This window comes from Delphinapterus leucas, chromosome 18 (assembly GCF_059928025.1).
Source record: "Delphinapterus leucas isolate spDelLeu-1000000601 "Yukka" chromosome 18, BTC_Dleu_Yukka2, whole genome shotgun sequence".
Classification (NCBI taxonomy): domain Eukaryota; kingdom Metazoa; phylum Chordata; class Mammalia; order Artiodactyla; family Monodontidae; genus Delphinapterus; species Delphinapterus leucas.
In genome coordinates, this window is record NC_143146.1 from 61,288,497 (window position 1) to 61,305,170 (window position 16,674).

The 16,674-nt window shown below is 44.1% G+C and overlaps 1 protein-coding gene and 1 long non-coding RNA gene across 4 annotated transcripts in view; both read right to left on the reverse strand.

The window, feature by feature from the left end:
* LOC149746865 (uncharacterized) overlaps nt 1–906 on the reverse strand; it is a 35,335-nt gene extending 34,429 nt beyond the window's left edge. For all 3 annotated transcript variants that reach the window (XR_016388707.1, XR_016388705.1, XR_016388706.1), the window contains exon 1: nt 59–906. This is a non-coding gene — a long non-coding RNA (uncharacterized LOC149746865). The remainder of the gene's footprint in view (nt 1–58) is intronic.
* Nucleotides 907–3,091: 2,185 nt separating this feature from the next.
* The window catches only part of EBPL (EBP like), a 54,068-nt gene continuing 40,485 nt past the window's right edge, over nt 3,092–16,674 (reverse strand). Inside the window, exons 3-4 of the mRNA XM_022574810.3 lie at nt 9,953–10,091; nt 3,092–8,669 (exon numbers count right to left, since the gene is read on the reverse strand). Coding sequence (XP_022430518.1) covers nt 8,429–8,669; nt 9,953–10,091 — 380 coding nt within the window. The 3' untranslated portion in view covers nt 3,092–8,428. The remainder of the gene's footprint in view (nt 8,670–9,952; nt 10,092–16,674) is intronic.

Below are 16,674 nucleotides of genomic sequence, written 5' to 3' on the forward strand. Positions count from 1 at the left end.
CAGTCTCAGATGGTCAGACTGACAAAGCCTCCCGGCCCACAGGCTTCTTAATTTTTACCTTTTATTCTCTGTGATGTGCCTGCTCAGAAGCCCCAGGTTTCGGCCGGTTGCTCTGCTCCAGGCCTGGGTGCCTGGCACGTTTAATTGCTGATTCTGAGATTGTCTCTCACACGGAGGCAGTGGCGATGTCATATGTTCAGAACCTGGACAACAGACCCAGTGAAAAGCTAAATAAACGTGGAAGCTTTTACTTGGATCAGAACAGCGGGTGGAGTGTTTGATATGTGCTCATCCTCACAGGAGTGTGTGCCAAGTACCACGACTCCGTTTCTGGATAAGGAGACTCAGGAGCCAAGCATCTGGGCTCCAAATCCCACAGCATGTGAGCCGGGGCAGCGGGTTCGAACTCAGCACCGCTTAGCGGCAAAACCGGCACAGCTCGGCTCCGGGTTCTGTCCCGTGTGCTCCCTGTGGCACGGGACAGATGCTCACCTTTCGTGGCCAGTTCTTCTTCTGTAGAAGGAAGACGATAATCCCTGTTCACGGAGCGTGAGGGATTATCATGAGGATCAGATAATACAACGAACAGAAAAGAGCTTTGAAGTGGAATGAATACAGGTGCAGGGCGTTAATAGTACCCAGTGTTTTCCTAGATACCAAACAACTTGGCATCCCAAAGGTTTCCACTTTCTCTAGTTCATGCTTACAAACTGACCAAGCAAAGGAAAAAGGCAGACAGATTCAAGAAGACGTACCAAGAACCTGAAAGCCTACAGGAGGTTAGGAAACAGACATCCCCCCCCCCAATTAGGAGGCTTTCAACTTGAACCTTGGAAGAGCTAACTCCCCCAGACCTCACCGCTGCCTCCTGCCCACACCCAATCCCACTCCTAAAGTCTCCACACACTAAAAATACCCCAGCCACCTGCTGCCCAGGCAGTAAATCACTGGCCCTCGAACACCAGAATCCAGGCCAGGCCTGGCCTGACGTGGCCGCTGGTGGCTGACACGCGCCAGATGGGGCAAGTCCACTTCTTCCCAGCCCGGCAGCCAGGGCGCCTGGGAGGAGAGTGCCCCCAGGAAGCAGGGGCGCTGCTGCAGGTGCTTCCTGGGTGTAGGGTGATTGGAGGTGGGTGTGTCACAGGAGGAAACGGGGCTCCCTAGGAACGGGCAGTGGCTCCTACGGCGACAAGTATATATAGAATAAGGTCATCTCATCAAAATCCACAGATCAGCCACTCGACTGCTGTCCTATTACCCCAGGGCCACCAGATGTCACTGTTGCAGGGGGCATGAATATTTGTGGTCCCATCTCCGGACAAGCACTGGCTTTATGGAGACAGTTCAAACCGTGGGCACTCAGGGCACACCAGTGAGATCCATTTCCTGCTTCCAGTTCTTAGTGATTCGATCCCGCCCTCCCATCCCCACCCCCGGGACCAAAATCAGTCCGACTCCCAAAATGCAACCAAGAAACGCCAAAAACCTGTTCACAGTTACTTTCAGCCCAATACAATGAATCAGAAATGAGAGGCCAAGACAGAATATTTAATTTATTTTTAAACTAAAATGCATCGTCAGCAAACACATTTGTGGGGAACAAGAAGTCATGTGCTGTCTGGAGTGTTGCTCAACTTTGAAAAAGTGGGGACCCTGAGAGCGCATCCTCCACTTTGTCACCCCTCCCCCTAGAAAAACCAAAGCATTAAAGTTAACTGCTGCTACCTGACCACTTGGTCCAACCAGTGAAAAGTACTTACAGGACAATACAAAACACAAAATCAAAACAATGAAATTGAGAGGCTACTCAAGTATAATGAATAGACCTAGATGATCAGAAATGTGCTGAGGTTAAATTTTTGTTTCCATAAAATTGAATAATTTTCATAGCTTGCAGGCTTCTGGGAACATGTCTAACACTGTTGGGCTAGAAAGAGTACTTTTAAGTGAACTAGGTTCTAGTTCACTGAAAAGCTCTGTGGCCTTGGGCAGGTTATCTAACCCCTCTGAGCCTCAGTCTCCTCGTATATGAACTGGACCTGTCCAAGGCCCCTTTAAACAATACATGATTCTAGGATTCTAAGTGTGGCCTTGAGGGGCCCTTGTGTAGCTGGGAAGGTGAATGTCAAAAATAACAAAACAATACAGGGCCACTTAAGTGACACAGACAAGGGCTACAGGAATTCAGAGTCCTCCCCTTCTGACTCCTGGGGGACTGAGGGAAGGCTTCTGGAGGGGAAGGGATTAAACACCTAAAAAGTAACACTGCAGCACGCTCAGCATACTGGATCCCTCCCTTGAAGAGTTGGGAGGTGGCCAATCCAATATTTTAAGATGTCAACTTGATCTGTGTGGACATAAACAAAATAAATGATAACTGCTACCTATCAACCTCTATAAGCGCATGAATTTCTCAAGAATGGGAGCATGTTCTGTAATACTATTCGGTCGGTTTTGTGTGTACATGTACAACTGCTACTTCTTAGATGATAAATCTGGGGCAAGGGACAGAGAGGAAAGAAGGGGGGAGGTTAAAGTCCTTCTTCAAACGTTAAAAGTCTCCCCCAAATGTTAATACAAGCACAGACAAGAGCTTGAGAAATGGAAACTAAATTTGTAACAGTGGTTCTGTCTGATGATACTGGGGGTAATGATTATTTTTTTCTTTTTGCTTATCTGGATTTTCCATTTTTCAGCAACGGACATGAATCAATTGTATATTTTTTAATGCAAATATATTCGGGACAGATAATACATCAAACCACTATCAGTTATTAGCATCTTAATGTGAATTAATGGATGTGATTTGCTTCCTGCAGTGAAGTGGCGGTGGGATATGGATTTTGTTAGGCCGGGTCTGCCACTGGAAAGGGAGAGAGGATGTAGAGTTTCCAAAAGCACAGTGGGTGGAGGAGGCCTGCCAGGCCCCTCCCTATTACCTCAAGGGCATTTTATTAAAAGTAAGGACAGCAACAGTTAACCTTTCTCATTCATGGTTTTGCCCAATTATTCTCATTATAAATTATTTATTTTTAGATCCAAACTCCAGCTTTCCAACCAAACAAAGAAAAAAGTGCTCATGGATTTTAAGAATAATTTGAAAAAAAAAAAAAAGAAAACAAAGGATTCTTCTCCAAACTGTGCATTTTGGTTTCCATCAAGCCTTGTTTGGACAAAGTTTTATTTTACTATTTCATACTGCAGTCTGCAGATTCTTCCTGGAGCCTCAGTGCTAGCACTTCAGAAGTTGTAAAGCTGACATAATTAAATACAAGAAAACGTCATCATTTAGACTCTGATTTTAGATGGGTTATGCCGATAGTTGCCTCAACATTATCTGGAAAGGCAGAGCATGCAGAGGAAATTTATAGTGTAAACAATACTGGGGAGTGATGGACAGTCTGAAGGAATCCAGTTACCATCAACATAAGCAATTCATAACTTATTGCAAATCATTTGATATGTTCATCCAAATATTCCTTCTATGGCTGGCTCCTAGGAAACGAATGTGATAGAAGTGGGGTGTACGGGGGGGCAGATAGGGAAGTAAATGATTCCTAAGGTCCCAAGCAAAATTTAGACTTAAAATATATTTGAACTATCACCTCCAAGTAGTTGGAGATATCGAGGCTTGAAAAGAGGAACAATATTGAAGGCAGTGACTTATTTAATTGAATCTAAGATGCCATCAAATTATAAGATGGATTATAGTTTTGTAAGAAAAAAACACTGCCAACTCAATTATGACACATCAACTGTAAAATACATTCTAATTTTTAAAATGTTAAAATGTGGGTGGAAAATATCTATCTTAGAGTTAATGAAATACAGTATTACCTATGTCACCTTGCCCCTACCTCCCTGTCACAGGGAGATGGGCTTCTATTCTCAGTGACCTGTTAGACTTCATATGGGGACATCAATCTTCCTTCCAACTCACTTAAGGGTTAAAACATTTAGATCTGTCCTTACTTGGCAGTAGAATGTATCTGTCCTCCAAGTTCCTGTCAGAGTCTATAATCTCCATTTCTCTCCCATCCAATACTCAGCAAAAACTCAGTTGAGAAAAAAATCATGTTTTCAGGACTGCCTGCAGGATATGCAGCCCATCCATTTTTCTCTACTCTGTTTACCCTCAGATTGAGCCAGATCAGCAGAGAGCAAAGTACTGGAAACAACTGGGTAATCCCTCATAGAAAGGTTTTTACAGACTCTCTCTCTGGCGTCCTGCCTTCAGCCCACGTGGGGGACACTGTTACAAACAGCCCGAGTTGTACTAAATTCTGTCGTCAAGGACATAGCGTCCTCTTCATGAGGACCCACTGGAGACATATTTCAGGTCTTCATACCAGGAATCTTTAAAAATAAAATGTTTAAATTGAAGTATAACATATATCGAGAAAAGCACACCATTCATAAAGGTACAGCTGAATGAATTATCGCAAATTGTAACAACCACTCAAAGGAAAAAAATAAAACATTACCAGCACCTCAGAAGCCCCTTCATGGCTTCTCCCCATCACTATACCCACCCTCTTCCCCAGAGGCAATCTCTGTCCTGATCACAGTTTTATCTGTTTTTGAACCTTACATTACAAAAATAGAATCATACAATATGTATCCTTTTAGTCTGGCTTCTTTCACTTATCACTATTTCTTTCACTTATCACTAATTCATCCATGTTGTTATGAGAAGTAGGTTGTTAATTTTCATTCCTATAATTTTCACTGTACAGTAGTCCATTGTATGTATATACCACAATTTACTCATTTAGGTTGTTTCCGGCTTGGGGTTATAATGCTGCCATTCTGGTACACATAGTAAAGCACTTCTGTGAAGTATACCTAAGAGTCAGATTGCTGGGTTTCAGGGCTTGCACACGTTCAGTTTAATTTCAAAGTAGTTTTCCACTTTACATTCCACCAGCAGTGTATGAGAATTCCAGTGGTTCCACATCTTCACCAACCCTCATAATGGTCAGTCCTTTTAGTTTTAGCCATTTTTATAGGTGTATAGCAACATCTTATTGTGGCCTTAATTATCATCTCCTGAATTGCCTTCTCTTTTGTGAAGTATTTATTCAAATATCTTGTCAACTTTTCTATTAGATTGTCTTTCTCTAATTGATTACCCACTGGGATAGGTCTTTTGTCAATTATATGTACTACAAATATATTCTACCTTCTGGCTTTTTTTTTTTTTTTCTTAATTTATTTTTGGCTGCGTTGGGTTTTCCTTACTGCATGTGGGCTTTCTCTAGTGTGCGGGCTTCTCATTGCAGTGGCTTCTCTTGTTGTGGAGCACAGGCTCTCGGTGTGTGGGCTTCAGTAGTTTTGGCACGCAGGCTCAGTAGTTGTGGCACACGGGCTCAGCTGCTCTGCGGCACGTGGGATCCTCCCAGACCAGGGATCGAACCCGTGTCCCCTGCACTGGCAGGTGGATTCTTAACCACTGCACCACCAGGGAAGTCTCTGGCTTCCTTTTTTATTCTCTTAATGGTGAATTCTGATGAGCAGAAGTACTTGATTTTAATGCAGTCAAAATTATTGCAGCTTTCTGTATCCTTTTTAAGAATATATTCTTCTACTTTTTTTTCTTTTTGAAGATTTATTGTTTGCCTTTCACATTAAAATCAATAAGCCCATGCACCTAGAGCCTGTGCTCTGCAACAAAGAGAAGGCACTGCAACGAGAAGCCCGCGCACCACAACGAAGAGTAGCCCCCCCACTCGCCAGAACTAGAGAAAGCCCACACGCAGCAACAAAGACCCAACGCAGCCAAAAATGAATAAATAAATTAATTTAAAAAACTAAAATCAACAATTCACCTGGAGTTGATATTGTGCATGATGTGAGGTAAGGATCAAAATTCATTTTTACCACATGGACATGCAACTGACCCAGCACCATTTATTGAAAAGACCATCCTTTCCCCATTGTTCTGCAGTGGCACGTTTTTCCTAAATCCAGTGTCCACATACAGGAAGGTCTGTTTCTGGACTTTCCAGTCTGTTCCATTGGTCTATCCGTCTGTTGGCTTTCTGGTGCCAATACCACATTGCCTTAATTACTGTGGCTTTATATTAAGACTTGATGTATGGTAGAGCAAGTCCTCCAGCTTTATGCTTCTACAACATTGTCTTCACCCTCTTGGCCCTTTGCATTGACATAAAATATCTTAAAATCAACTTGTTATCATTTAAAAAATGACAAATAGGTAAATCTGTTGGGGTTTTGATTGGGATTACATTGAATCTATAGCTCAGTTTGGGGAGAACTGACTTCTTTGAAATATTGAGCCTTCCAATCCATGAACATGACATATCTCTCTACTTATTTAGGTCTTATTTAACTTCTCTCAATGTTTTATAGTTGTTTTTGTTTTCTGTGTAAGCCTTAATATCTTTCAATTTTCCCCTAAATATTAGAATGTTTTGATGCTATAGTAAAGGGTATTTTTTTTCCTTTTTTTTTTTTTTTTTTTGCTGTACGCGGGCCTCTCACCGACGTGGCCTCTCCCGCTGCGGAGCACAGGCTCCGGACGTGCAGGCTCAGCGGCCATGGCTCACGGGCCCAGCTGCTCTGTGGCATGTGGGATCTTCCCGGACCGGGGCACGAACCTGCGTCCCCTGCATCGGCAGGTGGGCTCAACCACTGCGCCACCAGGGAAGCCCGTAAATGGTATTTTAAAAAATTCTATTTTAATTGTTTATTGGCAACTGGTTTGTTTTTAATCTCATGAAAACGGAACTCTGTTACTCAGTGCTCCCCTATCTGATGGTTCCATGAAACACCATCCTACTTGTTAAAGTGGTCTGCTAAATATGTTGGGAAAAGCTGAGTTAAACAAGTTAATCTAGTTTCTTCACTGCAGGACTTCTAAAGTCTTTAATGTGCTAACGTAATATTCCTCAAACTTACTTGGCCAGACTTACTCAATATTCAACGAATATCACAGTCAGGTATCATTCAGGATAAAAGCATAGAAAACAGCAATTACTCTAGGTGTTTTAAACAGGAGGATTTAATAGAGGATGCTTATAAAAATCACTGGAGGACTCCAAGAGTAGGTGCTTGGCTCAGCTTCTAGGAATGGCTCCCAGATGTCCACAAAATGGACCCTCCCAAGGCAGGCTCTGCCAGTGAAGCCACCACTGGAGCCCCTCAGCCCACAAACCCTTTACTCCCACTGCCCCAACCACAACTGCCTCTCAGTACCCACGAGGTTGAACGCTCGATGTGCTAACGCTCCAAGCCCTCACGTTTCCATAGTCATAGACATTACCTGTCGTCACAAAACAGCAAAAGTAAAAAAGGAACTGCTGAAAACGGTCTCCATGCTTTCACCCTCCAAACCGCTCACAAGTACCTCTGAAAGGTGACAGCAATTTTGCATCCAGGACCACAACCTGCAGCTCTCTGCAGGATAAGAGGACACCTAGAAGGAGGGGGAATGCAGACTGAGCTAAGTGACAGTATCCACCACAACCAACCAAGTGCCTGCTGTATAGGCCGGGCACCCTTCTAGGCAGAGAATACATCTGTGAGCTAACAGGCTAGTAAGAAAGTCAGGTGTTGAACAAGTTACTGTGAGTACCCGCTCCCCACCTCTGACGGAAGTGCTATAGCCATCTGCCAAAACGAGTGGTTTCTGAAACATAGGGTGATCATGTCTCCCTCTTGGTACTGAAGGTAAGTGTTACATTTATGCTTCACTTCTATCAGTTACATACGACGTCACGGCATGCATTCTGCATATTAATTTTACCTTCATCTTATTGTTTCTCACTCATTTTCCCTATGTTCCTATTTCCTGATTTACTTTTTATCGTATTTTTGTAAGGTATCTTAAATCTTCCTCCTTAAAAAAGGACAGATATAAATCAATCATCTGTATGAAACCCCAATGTTCACCCATGAGGAGTTACCCCACTCACAAATTCCTTCCACTATCATTTTTGTTGGCTTCACAAATTTGATAAAGTGCAAAACAGAAGCACTCATTTCATTCCTGGTTTCACTTTGGTAACCAGAAGACTGGAGGAAAGATCAAAGGTTGAAGCAACAACATGTTCTTTGAAATAAAGAATTAATATAACATGCTCTACAGCATTTCATGATAATTGGCTTTATTAACGTAGAACAATTAATGCTAGCCATAAAAGTATATCATTAAATGTGTTATTATTACAAGTTAAAATTTATTTTCTGTTCCCTGTATTGCCATTTAACTGGAAAAAACAACAGCCAAAACTTGTCAACCTTACAGTCCATTTGAAATTGATTCAACTGGAAGCAATTAGCTTGTTCAAGAATGACAATATAAAAGAAAAGTATACACTGGAATGTATTACATTTTGGCCCAACAAACAGGTTTGATTCATTCTGGCTCATAAAGCATGCTGATGGTGTTTATGATTTTGAAAATTCACTGAAACTTTTTGCCTGAATTGAATCCTCTGTGATGCATTTTCTTGAGTTCTACCCATGACTGCCACAGTAACAGTCCTGGGATCAGAACCCAAACACCATTGAAAAATACCAGATAGACCCAAAAGTAGAGCCAATTGTTGGTGTTGAGGTTGGGGCTTCCCATAAGCCAGTCTGGGCAGAAGGTCATCCACCCGCCATACAATTCACACACACACAGGGTGATCTGTATGAAATGCCTGTTAGAGAGAAAGAGACAAGGGATGAAACTACCAGCAGCATCAACAGTCCTCCATGGCAGAAAACCTCCCTGAAGTTGGACCTCGGGTTTTACGTAGAGCTCCTTTGATGGGGCAAATTGATAATTAATGAAGACCCATGCTTTCCTTGGAGAAGCAATAGTGCCTTTCCTAGAAGATTATCCTCAGAGTTAAAGAAGGTCTCTTGGGTATCCTGTCCTATTCTTCGGAAGATTTGGTGAGGTCACAACTGACCCGGTAAAGAGAGACCTGGATGGGAAGCTCTCTATGAGCCGCAATTTCACCTGTTGTAAAAGGGATAATAATAGTCCCTTCCTCGAATAATATTGCGGAGATTAAATGAGATACGTAGATAAAGCACTGTGCCCGACACATATTCAACAATGCATATGTGTTAAATGTTTGAAATAATAAACAAATGGGTGCATGTAGTAAATCTACAACCACGATCATGGAGTCAAAGACATGGAAGGCACCCAGGAGAAATTTAATTCTTCCTGCCAACGCTCTATGTAAAACTGGGTGGGAGAAAGTGGATTAAATGACCTTTGAGGTCTCTTTCAAATCTGAAATTTTATGATGAAGCTTTACATAAGACTTCGTCTTTGATACAAGATGGTGGAAAATGGAATGCCGTTGTGCCTACTTGACATTGGTTTAGGGAATCATCCCCAGGATAGCAATCTGTTTGTCCCAGGTCACCCCGTCCCTAAGATGGAGAGGAAGGAAAGGGAGGGAGGAAGCGGAGTTCAAAGTTCCAGGGTCTGATTGATGGATGGTTAATCTGCCATCTTTCTGCTTCGTCTCCTCACTCTTCTGCTTTCCTCATACCCTCCATAGCCTGCTTCTGGAAAGATTTCTTATTTATCTTGCATGTCTACCTCAGAATTACATGAGAGATTTTTCTTTGTGTCAAGCGGAATGGGAGTTTTCTAGAATGAGTTGGAGGCAAAGGATGCAAATGTTACCTTTTGATTCTCCAAAATATTGGTGGCAAATCATCCAATGCTGTCACCACTGTGCTTGTCTGTACAGCACCCAGGTTGTCAATACAATCATATTTCTCATATTTTTTTTATTTTGAATGGTCTGAAATTATCCTGGTGGCACCATGATCCTTAACTAATATCTAACAATTTTTGTTTCTAGTCTACTTTTTGTCTAACAAAGAACTCTGGTCATTATCCCCTCCAAATGTCACGCTGGTGTTGGGACAGCTAATGTTCCTCCTCTTTTCCGTAGGACAGGAGAAGAGCACTTACCGATAACGTTTCCCTTTGACGATGGCATAAATGAGAACCAATGCCAGAAACCCTCCCAGGACGACAGTCAGAATTTCCAAAGACACAATGGTTGGATCCAAATAAAGCCATCTTGCGTCAGCTTTGCCATATTCTTTCCCTGAAAACAAAATACATTTTGTTACTCATCTGGCAATCGTTTTTATGACAGAGGAAATGACCTTTTTTTCCCCGTTAGGAGGAGATAAAAGAGTAACTGCCACTCTCTCTGTAGTCTTCATAATGCCTTAGTGGAAGGCAAGTGAGGCCCTATGACGAAAATGCATTTGCCACCGGACACAAGTAATAATAACAATATCATGTTATATTTGTAAAATGATTTGCATTTTCCAAAGTGCTTTCACACATGTGCCCTCCTCACCCTCTCCCTTTTCATCGTAAGCAGCAGAATTCTACATCAGTTTGACACAGTCAGACTTTGCAAAGATAATCTTTAATAGTTATCTTGGTAAATGCATTATAATTCCTTACGTCAAAATTTCAACATAAAGTCTGTATTAGTTAGATGTGGGAAAATTATTATTAAGGAAATGTTTATAAAAAAACACATGTTTATTAGTGATTGAAGGGGAATTGAGTGCTGAGGAGGCAGCAGGGAGGGGAGGGGAGGAGAGTAACACAGCCTGGACTACAGAATGAATCCTAAATGGACAAAGGAGCATTTCGGTCTGCTACAGGGACAGAATTCACTAACACAGCTACCACGAAATTGTGCTGACCAGGGAGCAGGTGTGCCCTAAGAAATCTTTCCAGGCCCCGTTATCAGGATGGTTACTTCTAGGAAGCACCATGAGGTCAGACAGTCTTTTTAGTGAAGGACCAAGGGCCATGCACTAGGTGAAGTCATATTCCCCTCCCTCCCTCCCTCCTTCTCTCTTCTTTCCTTCCTTCTTTCTTTCTCTCTTTCCTTCCTCCCCACCTCCCCCCACCTTTCTCTCTGTCTCTCTTTCCTTTTTACTTTAACAAAGTAATACGTGCTGGTCCTAAGATCTCAAATAACCAGAGGAAAAAAAAACCCCAAACCCTCTTCTCTCCCTTTAACTACTGTTCTCACATTACTTAGAAAAGGTATGAATGGTCAGAAATCAGCTGCGCGATCTGACTGGTCTGAGCAGCACAAAGCAATCGTCTCTTTTTTAACATCTTTATTGGAGTATAATTGCTTTACAATGGTGTGTTAGTTTCTGCTGTATAACAAAGTGAATCCGTTATACGTATACATATGTCCCCATATCTCTTCCCTCTTGCGTCTCCCTCCCTCCCACCCTCCCTATCCCACCCCTGCAGGCGGTCACAAAGCACCGAGCTGATCTCCCTGTGCTGTGCGGCTGCTTCCCACTAGCTATCTACCTTACGTTTAGTAGTGTGTATACATCCATGCCACTCTCTCGCCTTGTCACAGCTTACCCTTCCCCCTCCAACCTAAGTGTCCATCATCGGGTGAATGGATAAAGAAGATGTGGCACATATATACAATGGAATATTACTCAGCCTTAAAAAGAAGCAATAGTCTCTTAATGGTTAGAGTTAGGATCCCTCCAGGGCCAGGGACAAAGGGTTCCCATGAAAGGCTGTCCCCAGAGAAAGGACAGGCCAGTAAACACGATTAGCTATTTAATGAGATAACACACAGACACATGCTGAGCGGAGATTCTGTGAAAGGCCAGATGCAACTGGCAGACCAGGCAGAGCCGTCCAGCCTGTCCTTAGCCGACTGCCTGCCATGACCTAACTGGAAAACATCATAGTGAAAGAAAAAGTTTTCCCTATAAATTTAAACATAGATACAGGGCTTCCCTGATGGCTCAGTGGTTAAGAATCTGTCTGCCAATGCAGGGGACACAGGCTCGAGCCCTGGTCTGGGAAGATCCCACATGCTGTGGAGCAACTAAGCCCGTGTGCCACAACTACTGAGCCTGCGCTCTAGACCCTGCAAGTCACAACTACTGAGCCTGCACGCCACAACTACGGAAGTCCACGTGCCTAGAGTCCGTGCTCCACAACAAGAGAAGCCACCGCAATGAGAAGCCCGCGCACCGCAGCGAAGAGTAGCCCCCACTCGCCGCAACCAGAGAAAGCCCGGGCGCAGCAACAAAGACCCAATGCAGTCAAAAATAAATAAATAAAATAAATTAAATTAATTAAAAAACCACATAGATACAATAGGTGAAATATACTATCTAGTGTAGCCAAAATCTAAGAAAATATCACAAGTAAAAGGTCAATGCTTTAGGAGCTAAGAGATTAGTGGGTGTTTAGACATTCACAGAAATAACCCCATTCATTCATTCTTTTTAAAAAATTTTTTGATTTATTTTTTGGCCACGTGGCATGTGAGATCTTAGTTCCCTGACCAGGGATCGAACCCATGCCCCCTGCATTAGAAGTACAGGGTCTAACCACTGGACATCCAGGGAAGTCCCCTTCATTCATTCTTTAATTCAACAATTTTTTTGTAGCGTATAGACGCCTCTATGCTAGGTCTCAAGAATGCAGCAGCGGCCAGGGCACAAAGTCTGCTGCTGGTGGTTCATACTGTAGCGAGCTCAGACCATGTAATAAGTGATGGGGACAGAGAATAGGGACATGGAGAAAAGGCACTGCACAAGCTAGGAGAGGAGGTGTTCTGATCGCTTCCTCTTCACCCTACATGCGAGGGAAGGGTTCCCGCCCTGGGCTTATGTGGTGGCCCAACACACAACAGATGACACTGGGCAGATGAGGTTGATGGCGGCTCGCAGGCTCGGGGAGAAGGACACTGTACCACGTGGGGCTGCCCTAGGAACTGGGGTGAACGAGGAGGGGCTGTGGGAGGTGGGCTCTGCAGTAACATCAGGGCGGGTGACCCCTGGTCCCCGCGGCAGGATGTGATAGGATTGTTTGAGTAATTCTGAGGGCTGGCAGGGAACTGAAGCCGGCTCCTCAGGGGTGTGCAGGCACCGTGCTGGTCCCGGAGACCAGGAGGGCTGCTTGTCTAGGGACCTTATATGAGGAAGCAGGGTGCAGAGGGGCCTGGCACTTACGACATCTGAGGCCCTCTGGATTTTACCACACGTCAAGGCACACGTAATCTGGGATCTTAATCTCAGGCCTTTCTCTTAGTCCCGTACCTTCCACAGTGTCAGAAATCAAGGCTTTGGATTGGGATGAAGGTGAGGATGACCAGCTGGCAAGATCAAAGGGCAGCCCATCCTGATTTCTGTCCTGAAGGGCACCAGGTCCAGTCTCAAGGGCCAGTTGGATGAGGGTGTCATATAACGGGACCCCCGTGTGGCCTGTCAATTGCTCCCCCTTGGGGAAGTGTGTGACGATATGTATGAACTGAAACACAGCTCCCACTCCCTAAACCAAAAGGTCTCTTCTAAATTACAGAAATAAAGCACATTTGCACGAAAAAAAAAAAAATCTGAGGGCTTATATCACAAGAGGTGAGCCTTGAACTGGGGGAGGGAGAGGGTATCTCAGGGAGGAGTTTGAGCAAAGGCCTGGGGCTGAGAGCGCTCGGTGTGTCTGAAACTGCAGGAAATTCAGCAAAGCTGAAGGAGACAGCGTGTGTGTAAGTGAAAGTGGGGGGGAGGGGGGTGGGGACAGGCACTGGAAGCAGGCCCTGCTATCTGCTGGCCCCAGTGGATCAAGCCTCTGGCACCTCCTCATCTACTGCTTAACCTTGACCAACTCTTTGCAGGTTAAACACCTACAACAGCGAAAGGGCAAACAGAGCATTAATAAACCTAATGATGTGATCCTCATCCTTTATTTTGTGACTGACTGCCAGGCTCAGGCAGAGGTTTAGAGGGAAAGATGCACACGAAGGGCTGGAGGTTTCCAGTAGCCAAGCCACGGCTGTGCCCTTTGCCACAGAGCGGAGACTAGGGGCACAACTTTTCTTGACCAAACTCAAGGCAGCCTCCTCCAAGCCCTCTTCTCCAAAAGGTCTCGACCTTGGGCTCTGTGCTTGGCCCACTTAGTCCAGTTTCAACAAGAATCCTGCTGCGTGAGTTTAGTGAAAATCCTTCACTCTTGGTATCTGATCACTCCCCCCAACCCCCAGTTTTATTGAGATATTACTGACATACAGCACTGTGTAAGTTTAAGGTATGCGGCATAATGAATTGACTTACATATATTGTGAAATGATTACCACAATAAGTTTAATGACATCCATCATGTCATATAGATACAAAAAAAAAGAAAAAGAAAAAATGTTTTTTTCCTTGTGGTGAGAACTCTTAGGATTTATTCTCTTAACAACTTTCAAATATGCCATACAGTAGTGTTAATTATGTGGTACATTACATCCCTAGTACTTATTTATCATAGAACTAGAAGTTTGTACCTTTTTTTAAAAAATAAATTTATTTATTTTTCTATTTATTTTTGGCTGCGTTGGGTCTTCGTTGCTGTGTGCGGGCTTTCTCTAGTTGCGGCGAGTGGGGGCTACTCTCCGTTGCGGTACATGGGCTTCTCATTGCGCTGGCTTCTCTTGTTGTGGAGCACAGGCTCTAGGCACGTGGGCCTCACTAGTTGTGGCTCGCGGGCTTAGTTGCTCCGCAGCATGTGGGATCTTCCCAGACCAGGGCTCGAACCTGTGTCCCCTGCACTGGCAGGTGGATTCTTAACCACTGTACCACCAGGGAAGTCCAGAAGTTTGTACCTTTTGAACATCTTCATCCAATTCCCCCACTCCACAGTCCTCGCCTCTGGTAACCACAAATCTGATCTCTTTTTCTATGAGTTTGGGTTGTTTGTTTTTTAGATTCCACATATGAGATATTACAGTTTTTGTTTTTTTCTGTCTAGCTTATTTCACTTAGCATAATGTCTGCAAGGCCCATCCATGTTGTCACAAATGGCAGGATTTCCTTCTTTTTATGGCTGAATAATATTCCATTGTATATATACACCACAACTTATTTATCCAGTCCTCTGTCAATGGACACTTAGGTTGTTTCCATGTCTTGGCTATTGTAGATACTGCTGCTATGAACATGGGAGTGTAGATAATCTTGATATCTGATCAAATTCCTCATCTCCCACCCTCTGTATCTTAATACCCTGGCCTGCCTTCAGCAAGGATCCTGTTGAGTCAGTCTATCAAGAGTCCCGCAGCCTTGATATTTCTTCTCAGTAATTTTCCATCCACTGACCCCAACCCTGCTCCTTGCCTATGAATCTCCACCTGTCCTTGTATTTAGAGTTGAGCCCAATCTCTCTCCCATTGCCATAGTCCCTCTTGAATAAAGTCTTCCTTATCATCTTTAACAAGTTCTACATCCTGCTGAATCAAAGGACAGTCCACAGATCAATATATGGGAGGCCCTACCCCAGACCCTCTGAATTAGAATCTGCATTTTAACAAGAACCCCAAGCAACCTGTGTCCTTTAAAGTCCAAGAAGCACTACTTGACATTATCTACTAGATTTTCACTTTCACACTAATAAAGGGTACCTCCATTAAATGAATTTTCACTTTTTAAAAAATAATTAATTAATTAATTTTTGGCTGTATTGGGTCTTCGTTGCTGCACGCAGGCTTTCTTTTTAGTGCAGTGTGCCGGCTTCTAATGGCAGTGGCTTCTCTTGTTGCGGAGCACGGGCTCTAGGTGTGCGGGCTTCAGTAGTTGTGCCTCGCGGGCTCAGTAGTTGTGGCCCGCAGGCTCTAAAGCACAGGCTCAGTAGTTGTGGTGCACAGGCTTAGTTGCTCCGCGGCATGTGGGATCTTCCCGGACCGGGGCACGAACCCACGTCCCCTGCATCGGCAGGCGGACTCTCAACCACTGCGCCACCAGGGAAGCCCTGAGTCCCACATCTTGAGGCCACCTGCTCAGTTCCACGGGCTAAGGAAAATGCAGCTGTGCAGCTTTCTGGTGAGTCTGCTGGATTAAAATGTGCTTGAGAATTGCTAGGGAAGTCTGGGGTTGAGAATTCCAGCTCAAGTCACTGTCCTCCTACCCCGGCTGCCCTGCTCAGCCTCAGAGAAAGCAAACAGCCCAGATTTGGCTCAGTCCCATGAAATGCAAATATCTAATTCGATCTTTATCAGTCATCTTCAGTCTACATTCTCACCTTCAAAAAAATGAAAATTCGGGCTTCCCTGGTGGTGCAGTGGTTAAGAATCCGCCTGCCAATGCAGGGGATGCGGGTTCGAGCCCTGGTCAGGGAAGATCCCACATGCCGCGGGGCAACTAAGCCTGTGCCCCACAACTACTGAGCCTGCGCTTTAGAGCCTGAGAGCCACAGCTACTGAGCCCGCGAGCCACAACTACTGAAGCCCGCACACCTAGAGCCCGTGCTCCGCGACAAGAGAAGCCACTGCCATTAGAAGCTGGCGCACTGCAATGAAGAGTGGCACCTGCTTGCCACAACTAAAGAAAGCCCACACACAGCAACGAAGACCCAGTGCAGCCAAAAATAAATTAAATAAATAAAAACAAAAATTTGAAATTATAGCTTTATTGAGATATAATTCACATGCCAGACCTGTTTTTTTAAATCTGTTTAAAGTGTATAATTCAACAAGTTTTAGTATATTCTCAGATTTGAATCACTACAAATCATGTAATTTTATAATGTTTCTACCCCAAAAAAGAAATTTGTACCCATTATCAGTCACTCCCCATTTCTGGCCTATGACCCGCCCCCTCCCCACACACCCAGGCAACCACTAATCTATAATTTATCTC